This window comes from Emydura macquarii, unplaced genomic scaffold (assembly GCF_026122565.2).
Source record: "Emydura macquarii macquarii isolate MOO-44397 ecotype Brisbane River unplaced genomic scaffold, CSIRO-AGI_Emac_v2 contig_1043, whole genome shotgun sequence".
In the NCBI taxonomy this organism is placed as follows: domain Eukaryota; kingdom Metazoa; phylum Chordata; order Testudines; family Chelidae; genus Emydura; species Emydura macquarii.
Window position 1 is genome coordinate 1,714,718 of NW_027131180.1, and position 16,918 is coordinate 1,731,635.

General features: G+C 38.1%; 1 protein-coding gene across 2 annotated transcripts in view; it reads left to right on the top strand.

Moving 5' to 3' along the window:
* Positions 1–16,918, top strand: part of CNKSR2 (connector enhancer of kinase suppressor of Ras 2) — a 330,096-nt gene that overhangs the window by 265,472 nt on the left and 47,706 nt on the right. For both annotated transcript variants that reach the window (XM_067545020.1, XM_067545021.1), the window contains 2 exons: positions 2,335–2,435; positions 5,318–5,852. In XM_067545020.1, coding sequence (XP_067401121.1) covers positions 2,335–2,435; positions 5,318–5,852 — 636 coding nt within the window. The remainder of the gene's footprint in view (positions 1–2,334; positions 2,436–5,317; positions 5,853–16,918) is intronic.

The following is a 16,918-nucleotide window of genomic DNA, read 5'->3' on the forward strand; positions in this document are numbered from 1 at the left end:
AAACAGTCTCAGTTGCAAAATCCTACATGATCACAAGTGGGAGATAGACCCAACAGTACTTCACGACCTATTCAGATGATGGGGGACACAATCCACAGACCTATTCACCACTCACATGAACAAGAAATATCCATGCTACTGCTTCAGAGCAGGGATGGGACAGCATTCACTGGATGATGTTCTCCTCTTTCCTTGGGACAAGGATCTTCTCTATACCTTTCCTCCATTTCCCCTGTTGTTGAAGGTCCTGCTGAAAATAAAAAAGGATGGAGCTCATGTCATCCTGTCACAGCTTATGACATGTCCACTGATCTCTCTCCCAGCCATTCCTCACCTCTTCTCACAGAACAAAAGAAGGACCCTACATCCCAACTTGAATATTCTCCATCTCAAGGCATGGGTTCTGCTGGGCTTCAAAACCTAGAAAGCTTCTGTTCAAAGGAGATACAAGAGGTTCTATTACACAGTAGGAAATGCTCAACATGACACACTTACCTGCAGAAATGGTCCAGGTTTCAGCTCTCTAAGTGGGTCTTGAACTCTATCAGACAGTGTTACTAAGTTCACATCATGACCCCTCCAGACTCTATTCATACACACTCCACAAAGTCAATCTCCTCATCCGTTGCCTTCTTCAAGAATGTCCCTATCTCAGAGATCTGTAGAGCGGTGGGTGACATGGGCGTCAGTCCACATTTTTGCAGAACACTATGTGATCACTGGGCACTCTGCCTCCGATGCCATCTTCAGCTCCACAGTACTGTCATCTGAAACTGACCCGACTCCGAAGTCCTGGCCCTCCAGAAGGGGTACTGCTCGGCAGACACCTACAGGGGAGCACCCATAGGGACACTACAAGAAGAAGTTACTCATCTTGTGCAGTAACGATGATTCTCTGAAATGTGCGTCCCTATGGATGCTCCTCCTCCCCTCTACCTTGGAGATCTCATCAATGACTCTGCAGTACAGAAGGAACTGAGGGTAGTTAGCCTCCTGATGTAGCAGCGGGCCTAATGAACACTGCTACCAAAGTTTTCTGATCAGCAGTGCAGGGACACATGGACACCTACAGTGGAGCACCAATAGAGGGACCCATCTCGAAGAACTATCGTTACTTCACAATGTGAGTAACTTTTTCTTTTTAAACATTTTCTCAAAAATATATCTACATAATTCTTTTAGGTTTGTCATGTTTGATACCATTGTGTTTGTGGGTGAAAGGACTTCAAATGATACCGAAGTTGATTAATTTCCAATTATATTGTATTATCAAAACTTCCAGCAACTGGAGGATCCAGAGCAGGGGGCCTCTGCCACACCACAGAGGATGATACCATAGAAATTATAATTCTTTAGCTTTTTACAATTAAATGACACCTCCCTTACCTTTCTATCATTGCTTGTCCACAGAATTACACATGCTCCCAGGCTGTCTTTTATCATATCTTTTTCTCTTTTGTCCACCTACCAAATACCAAATTAGTGCAAATTAGACCCCAATTTATGGCCTATTTAAGTCTAATGTGCAATTTACATCACCACTAAATTTGGCCTAAGGCCTTCCATGCCCATTGCACTTGCTGAATTTGGCTTTTTATCTTATCAGTCATTTAGATATTTTCCAAATATCAGTACGGTATTTTTCTTACATAAACCATTGTTTGTGTAACCATCTTCATATTTTTGCTGGGATAATAAGGCAGTAGGCACCTTCCAAACATACCTAAGACAGAGAGAGATTCCTGTCTTACCTTCCATACAACTGATTCCCACAGGAAATCGCATCAAAAAAGCTTGGGTAGCTGGGAGAAATTCATGGAAAGAACAAATCATGTTGTTAGCTAAATTTGTTAGTGTTGATGTTGTTTCATAACTCAAGGATACTTGCAAATTAGATTTTTTTTTTTTTTCTGCTTAAAATATAATTTCAGTGGAGTCCAGCCAATTTTTGTCCTATTTTATTTGGCAAATGTTGATGTAGTAATGTTGTGTAGAGATGAAGTTTTATAGAGTACTATGGGAATTTTGTACAAATGCTAAGTTTTTAGTTTATATACTGCAGAGTTTGTATTCACAGTTACCTTTTAGATTAATATGTAGTCTGCTGAAGATGAAGTGGTAGGTTAGAACTACAAAAAATGTTTTGAGGTTTCTTCTTTAGATTATAACACTTTAAATTATTATGGTTGTCATTTATAAAATCAGCAGTGGACAGAGCTTAGCTCACAGTGGTATCTGAGACTTGTCTTGGCATTGGTTTTCTTGAAATTTGGTATACATATATATCAAAATACTTTAGTAATTTTTCAATCTGGCATGTATAAAACTTTTTAGATTACTGGAGTGAGAGTGATAAGGAAGAAGCAGACACTCCATTAACACCCAAACAAGACAGTCCACCCCCCCCATATGATACGTACCCACGACCTCCTTCGGTAAGTCATCTGCAGTTACTTATTTGGAAATGTGTTTGGCATAATACATGTATAAAACTTTTTAGATTACTGGAGTGAGAGTGATAAGGAAGAAGCAGACACTCCATTAACACCCAAACAAGACAGTCCACCACCCCCATATGATACGTACCCACGACCTCCTTCGGTAAGTCATCTGCAGTTACTTATTTGGAAATGTATTTGGCATAAAACATCAGTTTTGCCTACTTGAATTATTAAAAAAAACCTATAAGTATAAAACCCTTTCAAAAGAACAATTTTCGTTATCTCAGTACCTGATAAAATGTTTGCATTCAGTCATCTCCAGGGAAGTAAAAAATAGATCATAGAACACATTTTTAGTCACAACCTGTTTCTGATCAAAATTAAGATCAGTGATGATTGTGTACTTTTTAAAATTTGTAGTTTTTCTGAATTTCAAAAACCCCTATATTACTAGTTGTCAGGAAATAGCCCTAGCCAGAAAATAGACAAAATATTGATTTGCACCAGCAAACTGGGATGTATAAGTGTCATTTGTAAGGCTGTAATTTTGTCAAGGGGCAGGAAATAAAGCTGTGATTTAATAATCCAGTTTTGCATAGCTGCAGTGAAAAGAATTTGTGTTCTCTACAAGGAGAAGGAGAATCAGGGAGAGAAGACGGCTGTGCCAAAGACTTACAAATAAATAAACAAACACCACACACACACACACACAATTACTGCTGGTAAATACCCTGAGGCGACATGGAGGGCAACAAGAATGACATTTGTATAGCTATAGTTCTGTGAAATACTGTATTTAAAAAAAAAATAGATGATGATGCTTTTATCCTCTTCCCATTTAAAAAAAAAACCCAAACCTGTTATAGCACTTTACTTTCAAGCACACCACTTTATTGAAAACATTCATTAAAGAACACAGTTTACTAACACTAGAACTGGCCTAGGGGAGCATCCTTTACATGTGACAATTAGAAATAAGAGGACAACCAACACTGCTATCTCCACCAATGTGTACAAAATCCTGGTTGTGTGAGGATACAAATCTTTGTTCACCAGACAAAGTTAGTTTGTTATAGAATTCCTTCCATTCCCTTTTATGACATCATTTACAGGACCATTTCACTGTACAAAACAGAGCCTACTCACTCAAGTAGCACCCAGATTACCCTTAGTAACATTCAAAAATTCTTCCTGAACACACAATGATTGTGCTGTCAACTGTACACATAAAACAACCTTTTAAGTAGCAAAATGCATTCTTAGTTTCCAGAAGAGCTTAGGTATCTAACTTTTACAAGTTCTCTTTCCTAACACAAACAGTGAATACAGTTGTTTTGTTTGTGAAAACGTGTATATCTACAAAATAGGGCTGTCAATTAATCACAATTAATTTAAGAGATTAATTTGTTTTGAGTTAATTTGATTAAAAAGATTAATCATGATAAATGGCAGTTTTAATTCAGTGTTAAACATCAGTAGAGTACCAATTTAAATTTATTATAAATATTTTGGATGTTTTCTTACATTTTAAAATATATTGATTTCTATTACAACACAGAATACAAAGTGTACAGTGCTCACTTTATATTAATATTTTATTACAAATATTCGCACTATAAAAAAGATAAAAGAAATAGTATTTTTCATTTCACCTCATACAAGTACAGTAGTGCAATCTCTTTATCCTGAAAGTGCAACTTACAAATGTAGTTTTTTTTTTGTTACATAACTGCACTCAAAAACAAACGATGTGAAACTTTAGAGTCTGCAAGTCCACTCAGTCCTACTTCTTGTTCAGCCAATCGCTAAGACAAATGTTTGTTTAAGTTTACGAGAGATAATGCTACCCACTTCTTATTTACAATGTCATCTGAAAGTGAGAACAGGCATTTGCATGGCACTTTTGTAGCCGGTGTTGCAAAGTATTTACGCGCCAGATATGCTAAACATTCGTATGCCACTTCATACGTTGACCACCATTCTATGCTGATGAAAGATTCTGCTCAATAACTAACCAAAGCAGTGTGGACTGACACATGTTCATTTTCATCATCTGGGTCAGTTGCCACCAACAGAAGGTTGATTTTTCTTTTTTGGTGGTTTGGATTCTGTACTTTCTGCATCAGAGTGTTCCTCTTTTAAGCATGTTCCACATCTCGTCCTGCACTTCCGATTCTTAAACCTTGAGTGGAGTGCTGTAACTATCTTTAGAAATCTCACATTGGTACCTTCTTTGCATTTTGTCAAATCTGCAGTGAAAGCGTTCTTAAATCAAACAAGTGCTGGGTTCTCATCCGAGATCGCCATAACATGAAATATAGGGCAGAATGCAAGTAAAACCACAGAGCAGGACACACACAATTCTCTTCCAAGGAGTTCAGTTATAAATTTAATTAACATATTTTTTTAACGAGCATCATCAGCATGGAAGCATGTCCTCTGAAATGGTGGCGGAAGCACGAAGGGGCATATGAATGTTTAGCATATCTGGCATGTAAATGCCTTGCAACGCTTGTTACAAAGTGCCATGCGAATGCCTGTTCTCACTTTCAGGTGATATTCTACATAAGAAGCAGGCAGCATTATCTCCTGTAAATGTAAACAAACTTGTTTGTCTTAGTGATTGGCTGAACAAGAAGTAGGACTGAGTGGACTTTGGACTTGTAGCCTTTAAAGTTGTACAGTATATTTACATATATATGTATTTATATGCAGAGACAAAATATGACCATAGGAGACAAAACTAGTTCGTCTGATAATACATGCCCTAATGACTAGCGTGGAGACCATCGTAATAATACGATGCTTGTGTGTTTATTATTAGTGGATATGAATGTATTTTTGATCTAAAAACTATGTTAATATTCATTTTGTAGATGAGCTGTGCAAGCCCTTATGTGGAACCAAAACACAGCCGACTTTCATCTACAGAAACTTCACAGTCACAGTCTTCGCATGAAGAGTTCCGTCAAGAAGCAGTAGGGAGCACCACTGAATCGCCTGTACGCAAAACAGCCAGTCAACGACGTTCCTGGCAGGATTTAATAGAGACGCCACTGACAAGCTCAGGACTCCACTACCTTCAGACATTACCCCTTGAGGATTCAGTGTTCTCTGACTCAGTTGTAATCTCTCCAGAACACAGGCGGCAGTCAACTCTTCCGACTCAAAAGTGCCACCTACAGGATCACTATGGTCCATTTCCCTTGGTAGAGGGTGAGAGAAAGCAAGTGCTAAATGGGAATGGGGGCAAGCCCCGCAGTTTTACTCTGCCTCGGGATAGTGGGTTCAACCACTGCTGTCAGAACCTTTCAGTTAGTGCCTCTGATCACCAGGAAGACATACAACAGAAAAAGTTAGATGAGGAGGAAGAAGAAGGGAAAGCAGCAGCAGAAAACCAAGAAGATAAAAGTAAGTATTGAATATTCTCTGTGACTATTCAAGATTTCTGTTTAATTAACTTATAAATTGAAAACCTTTTCCTCTTTAATTAAAAAAAGTATAGTCTCTTTAATTTTCTTTTAAAATTTAACAATTTACCCTTGTTGCAGATGCAGTTGAAATGACCTTTCTGATCTGCTTTTTGTACAGTTCTTTAATAACAGAATGATGAGTCATGTACCTTAGATTCCAGAACACCCATGGTTACAGCACAGAATTACTAATTCCTTTAGTAATTTTTAGTTTTAAATGTTAATGGATTTTGTTTCTCTTTTCTTTCCATTTCTACTTACTCTCCATCTCCACTAACACACGTGCCTTTGGGGTGCATTTGGTGAGCTTTCCAGTTGAGAACCTGCTTGTATTGAAGTTAATAACAAAACTCACACTAAATTTAATAATGCAGGATCAGGCCCTAAGTGCTCAGTGTGTAGGTTGTAGAATCCTGACAAGACAGCTGAATAGTTTGTGATTAGTCCAGCAACTAAATAGAATATGTTTTCACCAGATCTTCACCATTTTCTAACATGTAATTTGAAGGATAAAAGTACAAGAAACAATTTATGAAACAAGAATGTCATAGAAGATATCTACATAAAAATCAGCCTGAAACGGGTAACCACTTCTTGCATGGCACATTAGCTCTTCTTGAGATCAGTGTTTTTGTTAGAGTAATCCAAATTAATCTCTAGAACAAGGATTTAGGAGGAACCTGATCCCCACAGGTGCATGCACTGATCAGACAAATCCACCCCTTATCTGTTTCATGAACTATCCATCATCATCATTTATAGAGATTTTTAACATATGTTGGCTATCAAAGTTCATTTACCAGCCTTCTTGAAGGGCCAGCAAAAGGGTCCTCCTGCATCAGTTAGTTATGAGGTTATGCTTCAATTAAGTTATCTCTAGTGGTGAAGAAGGCAGATAACTGCCAGTCTCTTGAAGGAATTATGTTTGCCACTAACCTGGGTCCCTCAAAATGTGTAGAGGGCCTGTCCGCAAAGATGGAGTGAATAAGGACTCTGAAAGTGGTAGAGGCAGAGAGGTGGGAAAGAGTAAAGAAGATTGACAAAATTAAAACACTGACAAAAAATATCAATTCAACTGTCAACTTAACAGTACAGCTGTGTATTGGAATTAGGGATGTATTTTTTTTTATTCTCCATGACAGATGTCAATAGTTTTGCACTTTTTTATGTTTTTAAGTTTATACTAGCTAGTCTGTAATATGCATCTGTCTTTTGGTTTATTATGCAGAAATTAATTAGACTTGGTGCCATTTTTTTAAAGTAAGTTGTCATTTCAACTCATCTGCAGCACCTTTCAACAATGTACAGTTAATAGGGTAACTTTTGGGCTGCTAAATAGTCAAAACTTAAGATGTATGATGCAGTTTACTACATGATTAAATTTCATCACCCAAAGACAAAACATGTTACCCTAACTACTTTTTTACCCCAGGGATTTGGCCTTCAAATGAGCTTTCAATGGTAGTAATAAAAAAGATGACAAAATCTTCACAATTTATGAAAGGAAAAGAATAGCAGCACTGACACTTAGAGGTTGCTTAGAGACTTTCTTATGGACCCTGTGTTCTTAGGAGGTTTAAAGCTCAGATGCAAAGCTTTTTGCCATGGTATTTAAAACCACACAGCAATAATAAATGGACACCACCTTAGATTAACAGGCCAGAATCTGGACTCTCTCCCCTCCCCTCTCTCTGTTTCCAGCCCCGTCTCCAAAATTGTTTCCTTTTTGAAAAGGTCTCCTTGACAAGTTTATGTTGGGGTGTTTTTGTTTTGTTTTGTTTTGTTTTTGTTTTGTGTTTAATTTTAGGAACAGAGGTTTTCTTAATTTAAGCAACTAATTACTAAGGGAGAAATTATTTCAGAGAAGTTAATAACTAGCTAGAGAAGCAAAGTGCTCATCATGAATTATTAATCATGAGGATATAAAAATGTAAAGAAAATATCAAGAAGGATGTTGAAAAGTTTGAAGTGGGAACTGATTGTTGCTATGGCTACAGTGTTCTGTCTGTAGTATGGGCCTTGTACTCTGCAGTAACCAGCAGAAAGACAGGATGTTATTACCAACCTTCTTCCAGAATCTCAGTTTCTGAGTTGTGGTGACACAAACTTCCTCGGAACATTACGTTTGCTGAGATGGTGGGTGCATTTGTGCACCATTGCCCCTGCTTTCTCCATTGTTGTCAGAGAAATTGAAACTGACAAGATTTATTCTTTCAGGGCCAGCAGGGAGAGTACAGAGAGAGAGAACAATAACCCCCAGTTCCCCCAGTTCAGTGTTACCTTTAGAGACAATCTGGATTCAGATGACCCTCTACCTTGTAATAGGTTCTTTAGAATGGTACCACATGGACTTTTAAAAGTGTTACTATAGATTTATTGACTTTATGTCATATATCCTAATGAATCTGAAGTAGTTATGATCTGTTGGATAAGTGTATGTGTGTTAAAGTTGGATCATTTCTATTAAATTTTGGGGTAATAAATACAACTCATTTACAACTATTTACATTTGAGTCAAATCTCATTGCTGGGAGTTTTGTCTTCGGGGCTTTTTGTTTTTGTTTGTTTTTAATTCCCACCATTAAAAAAATATAGAAACCAAAATCAAATAATTTTCAAATACAATCCCCTACTCTGTGTTTTTGAAAAATGTTGTTCAAACAACTACACACAGTTTAGGAATTCAGTGCTTTGCGTACCACCCTCAGTCAGATCTTCAACTGGTGTAAATTGGCATCGCTCTGTTGACTTCTCTGGAGCTCCACTGGTGTATGGCAGCTAAGGAGTTGTACCTGTGTCTTTAAATCACTGCTTCATGTCCACAGTAGGCACTGCAGGAGCCACTGCAATGGATGATTTTGTGTAACAGCTCTGCTACTCTACTCTGGTACATCGTGGTTAGTTAAAGATGCTGAATTCCCTGTCCCATGTTGGCTTGTTAGAACATTAATGTTATTGTGTGCAACCTTTCCATTTTTCCTCGTTAAAGCATGTTAACATTGCACTACGAATCTCTAATTGGATTATTGTGTTTATTTCCAAAAAGAGTCATGTAGCCTTTCTTCCTTTGTATTGACATTGTCATGTGATTTTTGTTATTTTTAACCAGAGTTTATCACCCGGGTGCATTGGCGTGTGTTCACGTTTTACAGGGGTGCTTCTTTTGGAACACTTAGGCATCCTTATTGGGAGCAAATGGTCTCCTGTTTTGTTTTAAAGCAGGCTGCACGCAATGAACCTATTAATTGGTAAAGGCAAAATGCATTATGTATCCATGATTAAATCACAAAGGACAAGTCCTGCCTTTTCAGATTTGACTCACTGTGGTTGGAGGTAATAGAATTAGATAGTTATGCATCACGTCACGGCCACCCACTCTCCTTCAGGCCTAAAGTTTATCTGTGCTGTGTATATTTTGACACAGATTTCACCACTGGATGCCAAAGGGCACCTAAAGTTGTTTTTGACAGAACAGTTTATTTGCTTTCCGCCTATAAAAAGCCTACTTGGTGTTTACTTTGTTTACTATTTGAAAGTTACTTTTGCATGGGTATTCTCTCAGTTTCATAGGGCCAATGGTTTTGTGGGAGAAGGTGGAATTACTAATCTTAATGTTTAGCCTGTAAGAGAAATAAACAGTAACTCTGCAGAGGCAAATGGAGCATAGCTCCTACTGGCTTGGCCAGAGGGAATGCTCCCTTCTTGCTCATTGACTAGAATTACCTTCTATGGACCACAAGAGGACCAATTAGAGTCTCTGCTGCCATAACAAATAGGATACCAGAGTCGCTGCTAGGCATAAGCAGAATAAGCAATTGCTTGGGACCCCCAGCAGCCAAAGGGGGCCCCCTATTTGCTTTTTATTATGTGTGTGGGGAGGGGATGGGGGGAATATTCCTGCTTAGGGCCCCCAATGGGCTAGCATTGCACTGCAAGACGCAAATAATGAATTCTAGCAGTATCTTTTTGATCATGTAGGTACAGTGGGTACTGTAATAAGTAATAATTTGATTATATAGATTTAACCTGTTGTAAGGATTTCTTCAGGAATAAAGACAGAGAACGTTTTAAAACAAAGCTGCTTATTGTATAGCTAGATCTATGGATTTTTGAGAAGATGTGGAGGGGGAGGCTTGTAGGCCGTCTTTTCCCCTTGCAAAGCTGCAGTCCTATTTAGCTTCTTTCTGCCCCTGCAAGCCTTCTGTGTCCTTCTCCTATTGGTCCACAACCTTGTGAGCTCTAGGGTTTTATACTGCTACCCGTCACCATAGTATCTGAGCACCTTCCATGTAAAACTGATAGCAATAATGAAATCCCTAGTTGATTTCATGGAGTCTCAGATCCTTCTCCTTTCTCTGGGTAAAAGCTTCTGCTTAGAGTGTTTGTTTCAGGGTTTTATTTTATTTATTTATTTATTTATTTATTTATTTTATTGGGGGAGGTGTGTGGGTATAAGGGGTGTCAATGCTGTGTCATTCTGACTGTGGTGGAAACTGGGAGTGAGGGGGGTGTTTTGGGGCGAGAGTGTTGAAGAGCAAGATTGTGCAGTATTTCCTAAATATGGTCAGACTCTCTGGATTCTCTGGAAGTTTGTTCCACAGCCAAAAACCCTCATCCAAGAATACTTTGTCTCCAGTTATTACATGCTTTGTCCTGGGTTTTGTGATCTGCATTGTCCCAGAGGAACTCAGCTGTCTTGGAGGTTCATAGATCAAAATTCACCTTTTAATGTAGCTGGGGCTTGATTTATATGAAGATCCCTGTTAAGTGCTAGGGCAGGAGCTGCTACTGCTGCTGCTAGCATCTCTCAGTTCTGCGCAGCCAGTGAGTTCTTTGCTTCTCCTTCCCTCCACAGCAAAAGCAACCAACTAGTGGTTAGTAAGGGAAAATAGAAGTTGCTGCTTCCACACCACCTCGTATTTATAGTGAGGAGGTGCAGCAAGCTGCAGCTGGGCAAAACAGGGAAGGCCAGGTGGAGCAGGGGGAGAGCTATTGCTTCTACACTCATAGGATCAGCCCTGGGAGAAACAGTTATCTCCAGCCCAGGGTTAACCTTTTCGCCTTGGAAAGGGAGAGGGTCTTAGTCAAAAAATGAACATTGGATATGGTTAACTATTTCAAATTCCCAAAACTGGTAACAATGAGGCTTTTCTCATTTTCTGAAGTAGACAGGAAGGTATCCCATTTTAATGAAGTGTTGTACAACGTTAAATGGTAGTGTGCTAGTAGCTGGGCCAAATGGTACCATAGTACCTCTCAGAAAGATCAATATTTGCTTAAATAAATAATGAAGCCCTGTAGCATCTCCATTTTAATTAGTTTTCTGCCACGTATTGTTTTCTATTTTTTTTGTATAAATAGGGTACCTTTCACTCTTACACTGGAGGAGAGATAGTGAAACATATAGAAGTTAGCAGCATTCATCTGTGAAGCTCAGGTGTAAGTTGATGATGATGATGTGTGCCTGAAATGAGTGGGACGGGGTATGCTTTTGTGATATAGAACCGTTGACTCTGCTTTCTGTTAGAGACAACTCCATTAAATAACTTCTGTGGTCTGACTGCCTTGTTAGACAGCAATCTGCACCAGCAGACAGGGGAGGACCATTAACATGTTATATTTTCCCCACTGGAACTATTTGGGTTAATAAAGATATGTGTGTCTTGTAGTGTCTAAAATGAGTGAAGCTATAAGAGATAACGGGTAATATGTCAGGATGGGAATATTCCTCATGAGGCCTAGTGAATGGCATAAAGTACAGTATTTTTAGGGTCACTAAGGAAGATGTTATTTTAACCTACGAAGTGTACTATATGTCATGATCAAATCAGAACATTTCCCATTGTTGTTCTGTCTGGCACAGCCTGTGACTCAAGTGGGCTAATCTCCTGGCTGCGTTTTTGTGCATCATTTTACAATCTGACGTGTTTTAAAATGCTTTAAGGTTCTCCTCATGACTTCCCCCTGGCTGGTCAGGCTGGTGCGCCTCTCTAGCTAGAGCTTATTGGTGTTTTCATTTACTGTCTATTATCAGAAATTCCACCACTTACCTGTCTCTGAGACTTCCAGTAGTAGCTTTCACTGCTCACTCATAATTAGCGTCGTTTGGGATGTTTGAAGAGTATTTTTTTTTAAAATCATCCCGATTATATTGGCATATATTTGCAATGGCTTACAAATATTTGTTGACAGGAATTCATAATGCAAAGAAAATATTTTAATTTTTATCAACTCACTGTTTCAGGGAGTTGGAGGCATTGGACAAGCATAGTGACAGAAGCCATTGTCTAAATTCTCTGGTATTATCTGTTACTGGTTTTTAAATGAGTAATGAAATGCTTTATAAACAAATAGGACACTCTGTCTATTGTGCATATTCCTGTTCTCTTTATTAATCTAGTTGACATAAGATCCAATGATATGAGATCGCAAACACATTTAAAAGCTAATCTAGGCTGAAAAACCCAACCTCACTGATTAAAAAATAAACAAACACCCAGATGGACTTTATCTTAACATGTTTCTTTTTACATAAAATAATTTATAATTTATAATTTCACACGTATAGCTCTATATATTCTATATAGTGACAATTGTCTTAGTAGCTGACAAAATTAGTTGCTTAATACAGGTGGGCTTCCTAATAAAGGCAAGCATTTTTTACTTCATATATTCAAGGATACTTTAAGGTAGTCTCTTAAGGCAGGTCTCTTATAAAGGTTTAACTGTGCATTATTGTATGTTTTGGGGGCCCAATTATGTGAGGTAATGAGAGCCATCACCTCCCAATTATTTTTTTTCCAGAGGACTCAACAGTTCTGCTTAATCAGAACTATTACCTAATATACTTTATCTAGCTTTCCTTTTTCATTGTAATGGAGGAAAAGACAAGTATGCCCCATACATCTAGCACATATATGTTCTGTCTACAGTTCTCCACTGGTGATTTCATTAGGAATGGCTCGCTTGTGAGAAGAGTTGCTTTCACTTCATTCTAACCTTACGGTAAACAACTAAGCAAAGGAAGAGGCAGATTCAGTTTTTCCCTGAGCCATGCTCCTTAATGTGCCTTCTTCCAGAGATTATAAAACCTGATAGAACTACTTTTGACTCTGTGCCATTTTATACTCCTGTATTGGAGCTACAGTTTTGTGTAATTATTATATTTTAGATACCTTTTCTCTAATTTTCGGGAGCAAGCTAATATCCCTGAGAAGACACACAGCCCATTAAAAACTACTTAGCTGTTTCCTGCCTGTCCACTTACCTATTTGTGGATTCTACTACCTGTATAAAATGTGGATTTTAGACTTTTCCATAAACTACTCGTACAAAGATTTTCACTTAGAGGAATCAGTGCTGTGCCTAGGCATACTTCCTACAGATAAGGATACTGACGTCCTTTGTAAGCCACTTTGAGATCTACTGATGAAAAGCACTATATAAGAACGAAGTATTATCTATGTATGTTCTGGGTGCTCAGCAAACACAGAAGAAAAAGATGTTTCCCAAAGGGCATACAATCTAAATATTATTGTTGTTGTTACTACTGTGTACATTATATTTGACACAAAATTTAAATTTTGGAAAAAACCCAAGCTTTTGTAAATCCAGTGGGAATTGTGAAAGATTCTGTACATTGGTTTTAAATAAAAGTGAAAACAAACATTTATCTGCAGGGTTTGAAAGCCAAACACTGTGTCATTTACAAGGTAGCAATTCAGAAATGGATACTGGTTATTAACAACAGTTAAAAGGAACTAGGCCAGTATCCTTTGACTTCAGTGGTCTTTTACATGGGTGCAGGTATCCACCCACACAAAACAAGTGCCTTACTTGATTTTCATTGCCCAAGCTGCAAGAAAGATAGATGAGTGGCGTAAAGAGTTACAAGTTAGTTCACTTTTAATGATTTAAGATACAATTAGCAGCAAAGGTAAAGCCGTCATTTGCTTACAATATATGAGTAAAATTGTATCCTTCCACATGAAAAACAGTGGGAGGGGATTTACTGTGACAATCTCTGCAAAGGCTTTCTTGCAGAGAGTACCCCAAGTTGTGTTATTGGAGGGGAGGATGCTAATAGATCTGTGCTGCCCCAGACTCCCCTTGGCTGTCCCCAGAAATCAGTGGATAAATTACTCCATGGTTGCCTTAATTAACTTTTCCTGGTAAATTCCATGGGACCAGAGGGTCAACAATGCAACATGTGGTTTGCCCTTGGCTTTTCTATCCTTCTCCCGCACCCCCATCCCTCCTCCTGCATAGACCGCAGTGTTTGGGCAGGGAGGCAGGTGTTATGGAGAGGCCATAACCCTGTTCGTGTATGGAGGATGGATTCACATGTGGAGCACCCCTTCTGATGTTATTCTGAAGTGCAAAATCTGAGCCATTAATTCTTATGCCCTATCCCTCCAGGATTCTTAATTTAATAATACTAACTGATGTGTGATTGGTCTTTGGTTTACTGACTTGTCCTGATTCTTGAGCCAAGTATAAAACCCTTTTCATGTTTGCAGATGTTTTCTTCTCACTACAAAAGTTGTCTTTTTTTAAAGCACAATATATTGAAAGTGTGGGAGGTCTAGGTTGGATATTAGGAAAAAGTTTTTCACTAGAAGGGTGGTGAAGCAGTGGAATGGGTTATCTAGGGAGGTGGTGGAATCTCCATCTTTAGAGGTTTTTAAGCTGTGGCTTGACAAAGCCCTGGCTGGGATGGTTAGCTGAGGTTAGTCCTGCTTTGAGCAGGGGGTTGGACTAGATGACCTCCTGAGGTCCCTTCCAACTCTAATCTTCTATGATTCTATGATTTTTTTAAATGAGATTACATGATTTATTTTTAAAAATATATATTTTGCATACAAAAGGGAAAACATACAGCTTGTTTTTCAAAACTTGCTGTATAAATTACAATTAAAAGAATGTTTTTCTATTCTAAATTTTGCATTACCATTTTTTTCAGTGAGAGACTGAAATTAATGCATTACAGTAAAAGTTTTATGATTTACATAAATCTCCTTGCAGCAAACTCACTAAAAATGTTTTTAAAGAAACTCTCAGATTTAACCTCAGGCCAGTATGTGAGGAAGCTGCTTAGCACTGGGATTTATGCAGAATTATGAAAATTCATCTCTTCAATGATGTGCAACAGATATACAACCTATTCTCAATGGTTTCTGAGACACAGAAAGCTACAATGAAGAGAAATTAATATGCCACTGTGTATTTAAAAAAAAAAAGTTTTTAAAATGAATATAACCCTGTGATATTCCGGAGTGCAATCCACCTGCACCACAACCTGAGGCGCCTCACAATGGTTTGCTGTTGTAACTCCCACCCCTGTCTGCTCACAAACAGCATGCAGATCACACCCTTAGTGTCTGTGTACAGCGACAGCCCTAATTCAATAGCTTTGACACCAGCTGCCTGTCATCTATCCCCAGGTGCCTTTACCATTGCTTGTTGCTTTTGCGTTGGTGGAATTTTAAAAGCCAATGGCTCGGGATAGTGCAGCTCATATTCATGCTTCTGTTTCAGAGGAGCAAAGGAAATTATTTTCTGGAGGTCTGTGAAGAATTAAGAGTTATCTTTTGGCAGCTGTGAGTTGCATTTGTTCTTCAAGAGTCTGATGCTTACAGTTCAAATAAATTCATTTGCTGATTTTTTTTCCTTGTAACCTTTTTGGTATGTGCCTGGGTATTCACCGTTGCCAAGTGTCACAATTTTATTGTGAAATCTGGCAATATGTGGTGTTTTTCTTAAGGCCCCGGCTCTTGTGGAAAGGTGATTATGTGGGAATCTCAGCTTTCATTAAAACAAAAAAGTCAGTTTTCTAGACCTCGTGGTTGTTGAGAAAAGCTTGAGAACATGACCCAAGTGCACCCTAAAGGCTCAAAAGCCAGAAAGCAAATAAAAAGAACCCTGAATGTATTCATTTTTAAAATCTAATTATTTTTGTGTGAGTGACTCATTAGTTTTGATTGAAAATACTGAATAGCATATCACCAGAACAGCTAGCATTATACATTTAATAATATGATGTAATGGATTTAAGTATTCATGAAACAGCTTTTAAAAATTGTGCATTACAGATTAAAAACTGTTACTAGTTGCAATATTATAGGATAATTTCTTAATTTTTTTTTTGTTTGCATCTATCATCTAAGCCATACTTTTTACTTTTCTTTTTGAGCTGTGGGATGATGTGTTGCTTTGATGCATTGAGGTTTTGTATACATTTGTTATCCATCCTGCTGAGAGTCTGATAAATAAAATGAAATGAATGATGCATTGCTTTTAGAAGTGACAAGCCTATAGTATTGAAGTTATTGATGGAATGTGAATTAAGTTTTGAAGCAGAGAAATTTCAGAATATTTCCTGCCAGTTAATGGATGCACATACTTTATATCAGGGACTCAAATTTTATAATTCTGAGAGGTACATTGGTAGCTTCCCAGGGTCCAAAAGCCACCCCTAATTTTTATATTGTGCATATAATTTAATCCACACTAAATATACACTACCTTAGGATGTGCTAGTATTTGCATATTTCTTTATAGATAGAAAGAGATTATTTGTTTGAATTCCCCAGCAATATAAAGCAAATGATCAGCTTTAGCTTCATGTTGTAGTTACAAGAAGAAGAGGGCCCAGATGGCTGCATTTTTAACTTGGAAGGCCATATTTGGAGCTCATTTTAATAGAATCTTAAGACTGGAAGGGATCTCGAAAGTCATCTGATCCAGTCTCCTGCACTTATGGCAGGACCAAGCATTATCTAGACCATTCCTTCCAGGTGTTTGTCTATCCTGATTTTAAAAATCTGCAGTGATGGCGATTCCACAATTTATTCTTAACTACCCTGACAATTAGGAATTTTTTCCTAATGTCCAGCCTAACCCACCCTTGCTGCAATTTAAACCCATTGCTTCTTGTCCTATCCTCAGACGTTAACAAGAACAATTTTTCTCCCTCCTCCTCGTAACAACCTTTTATGTACTTGA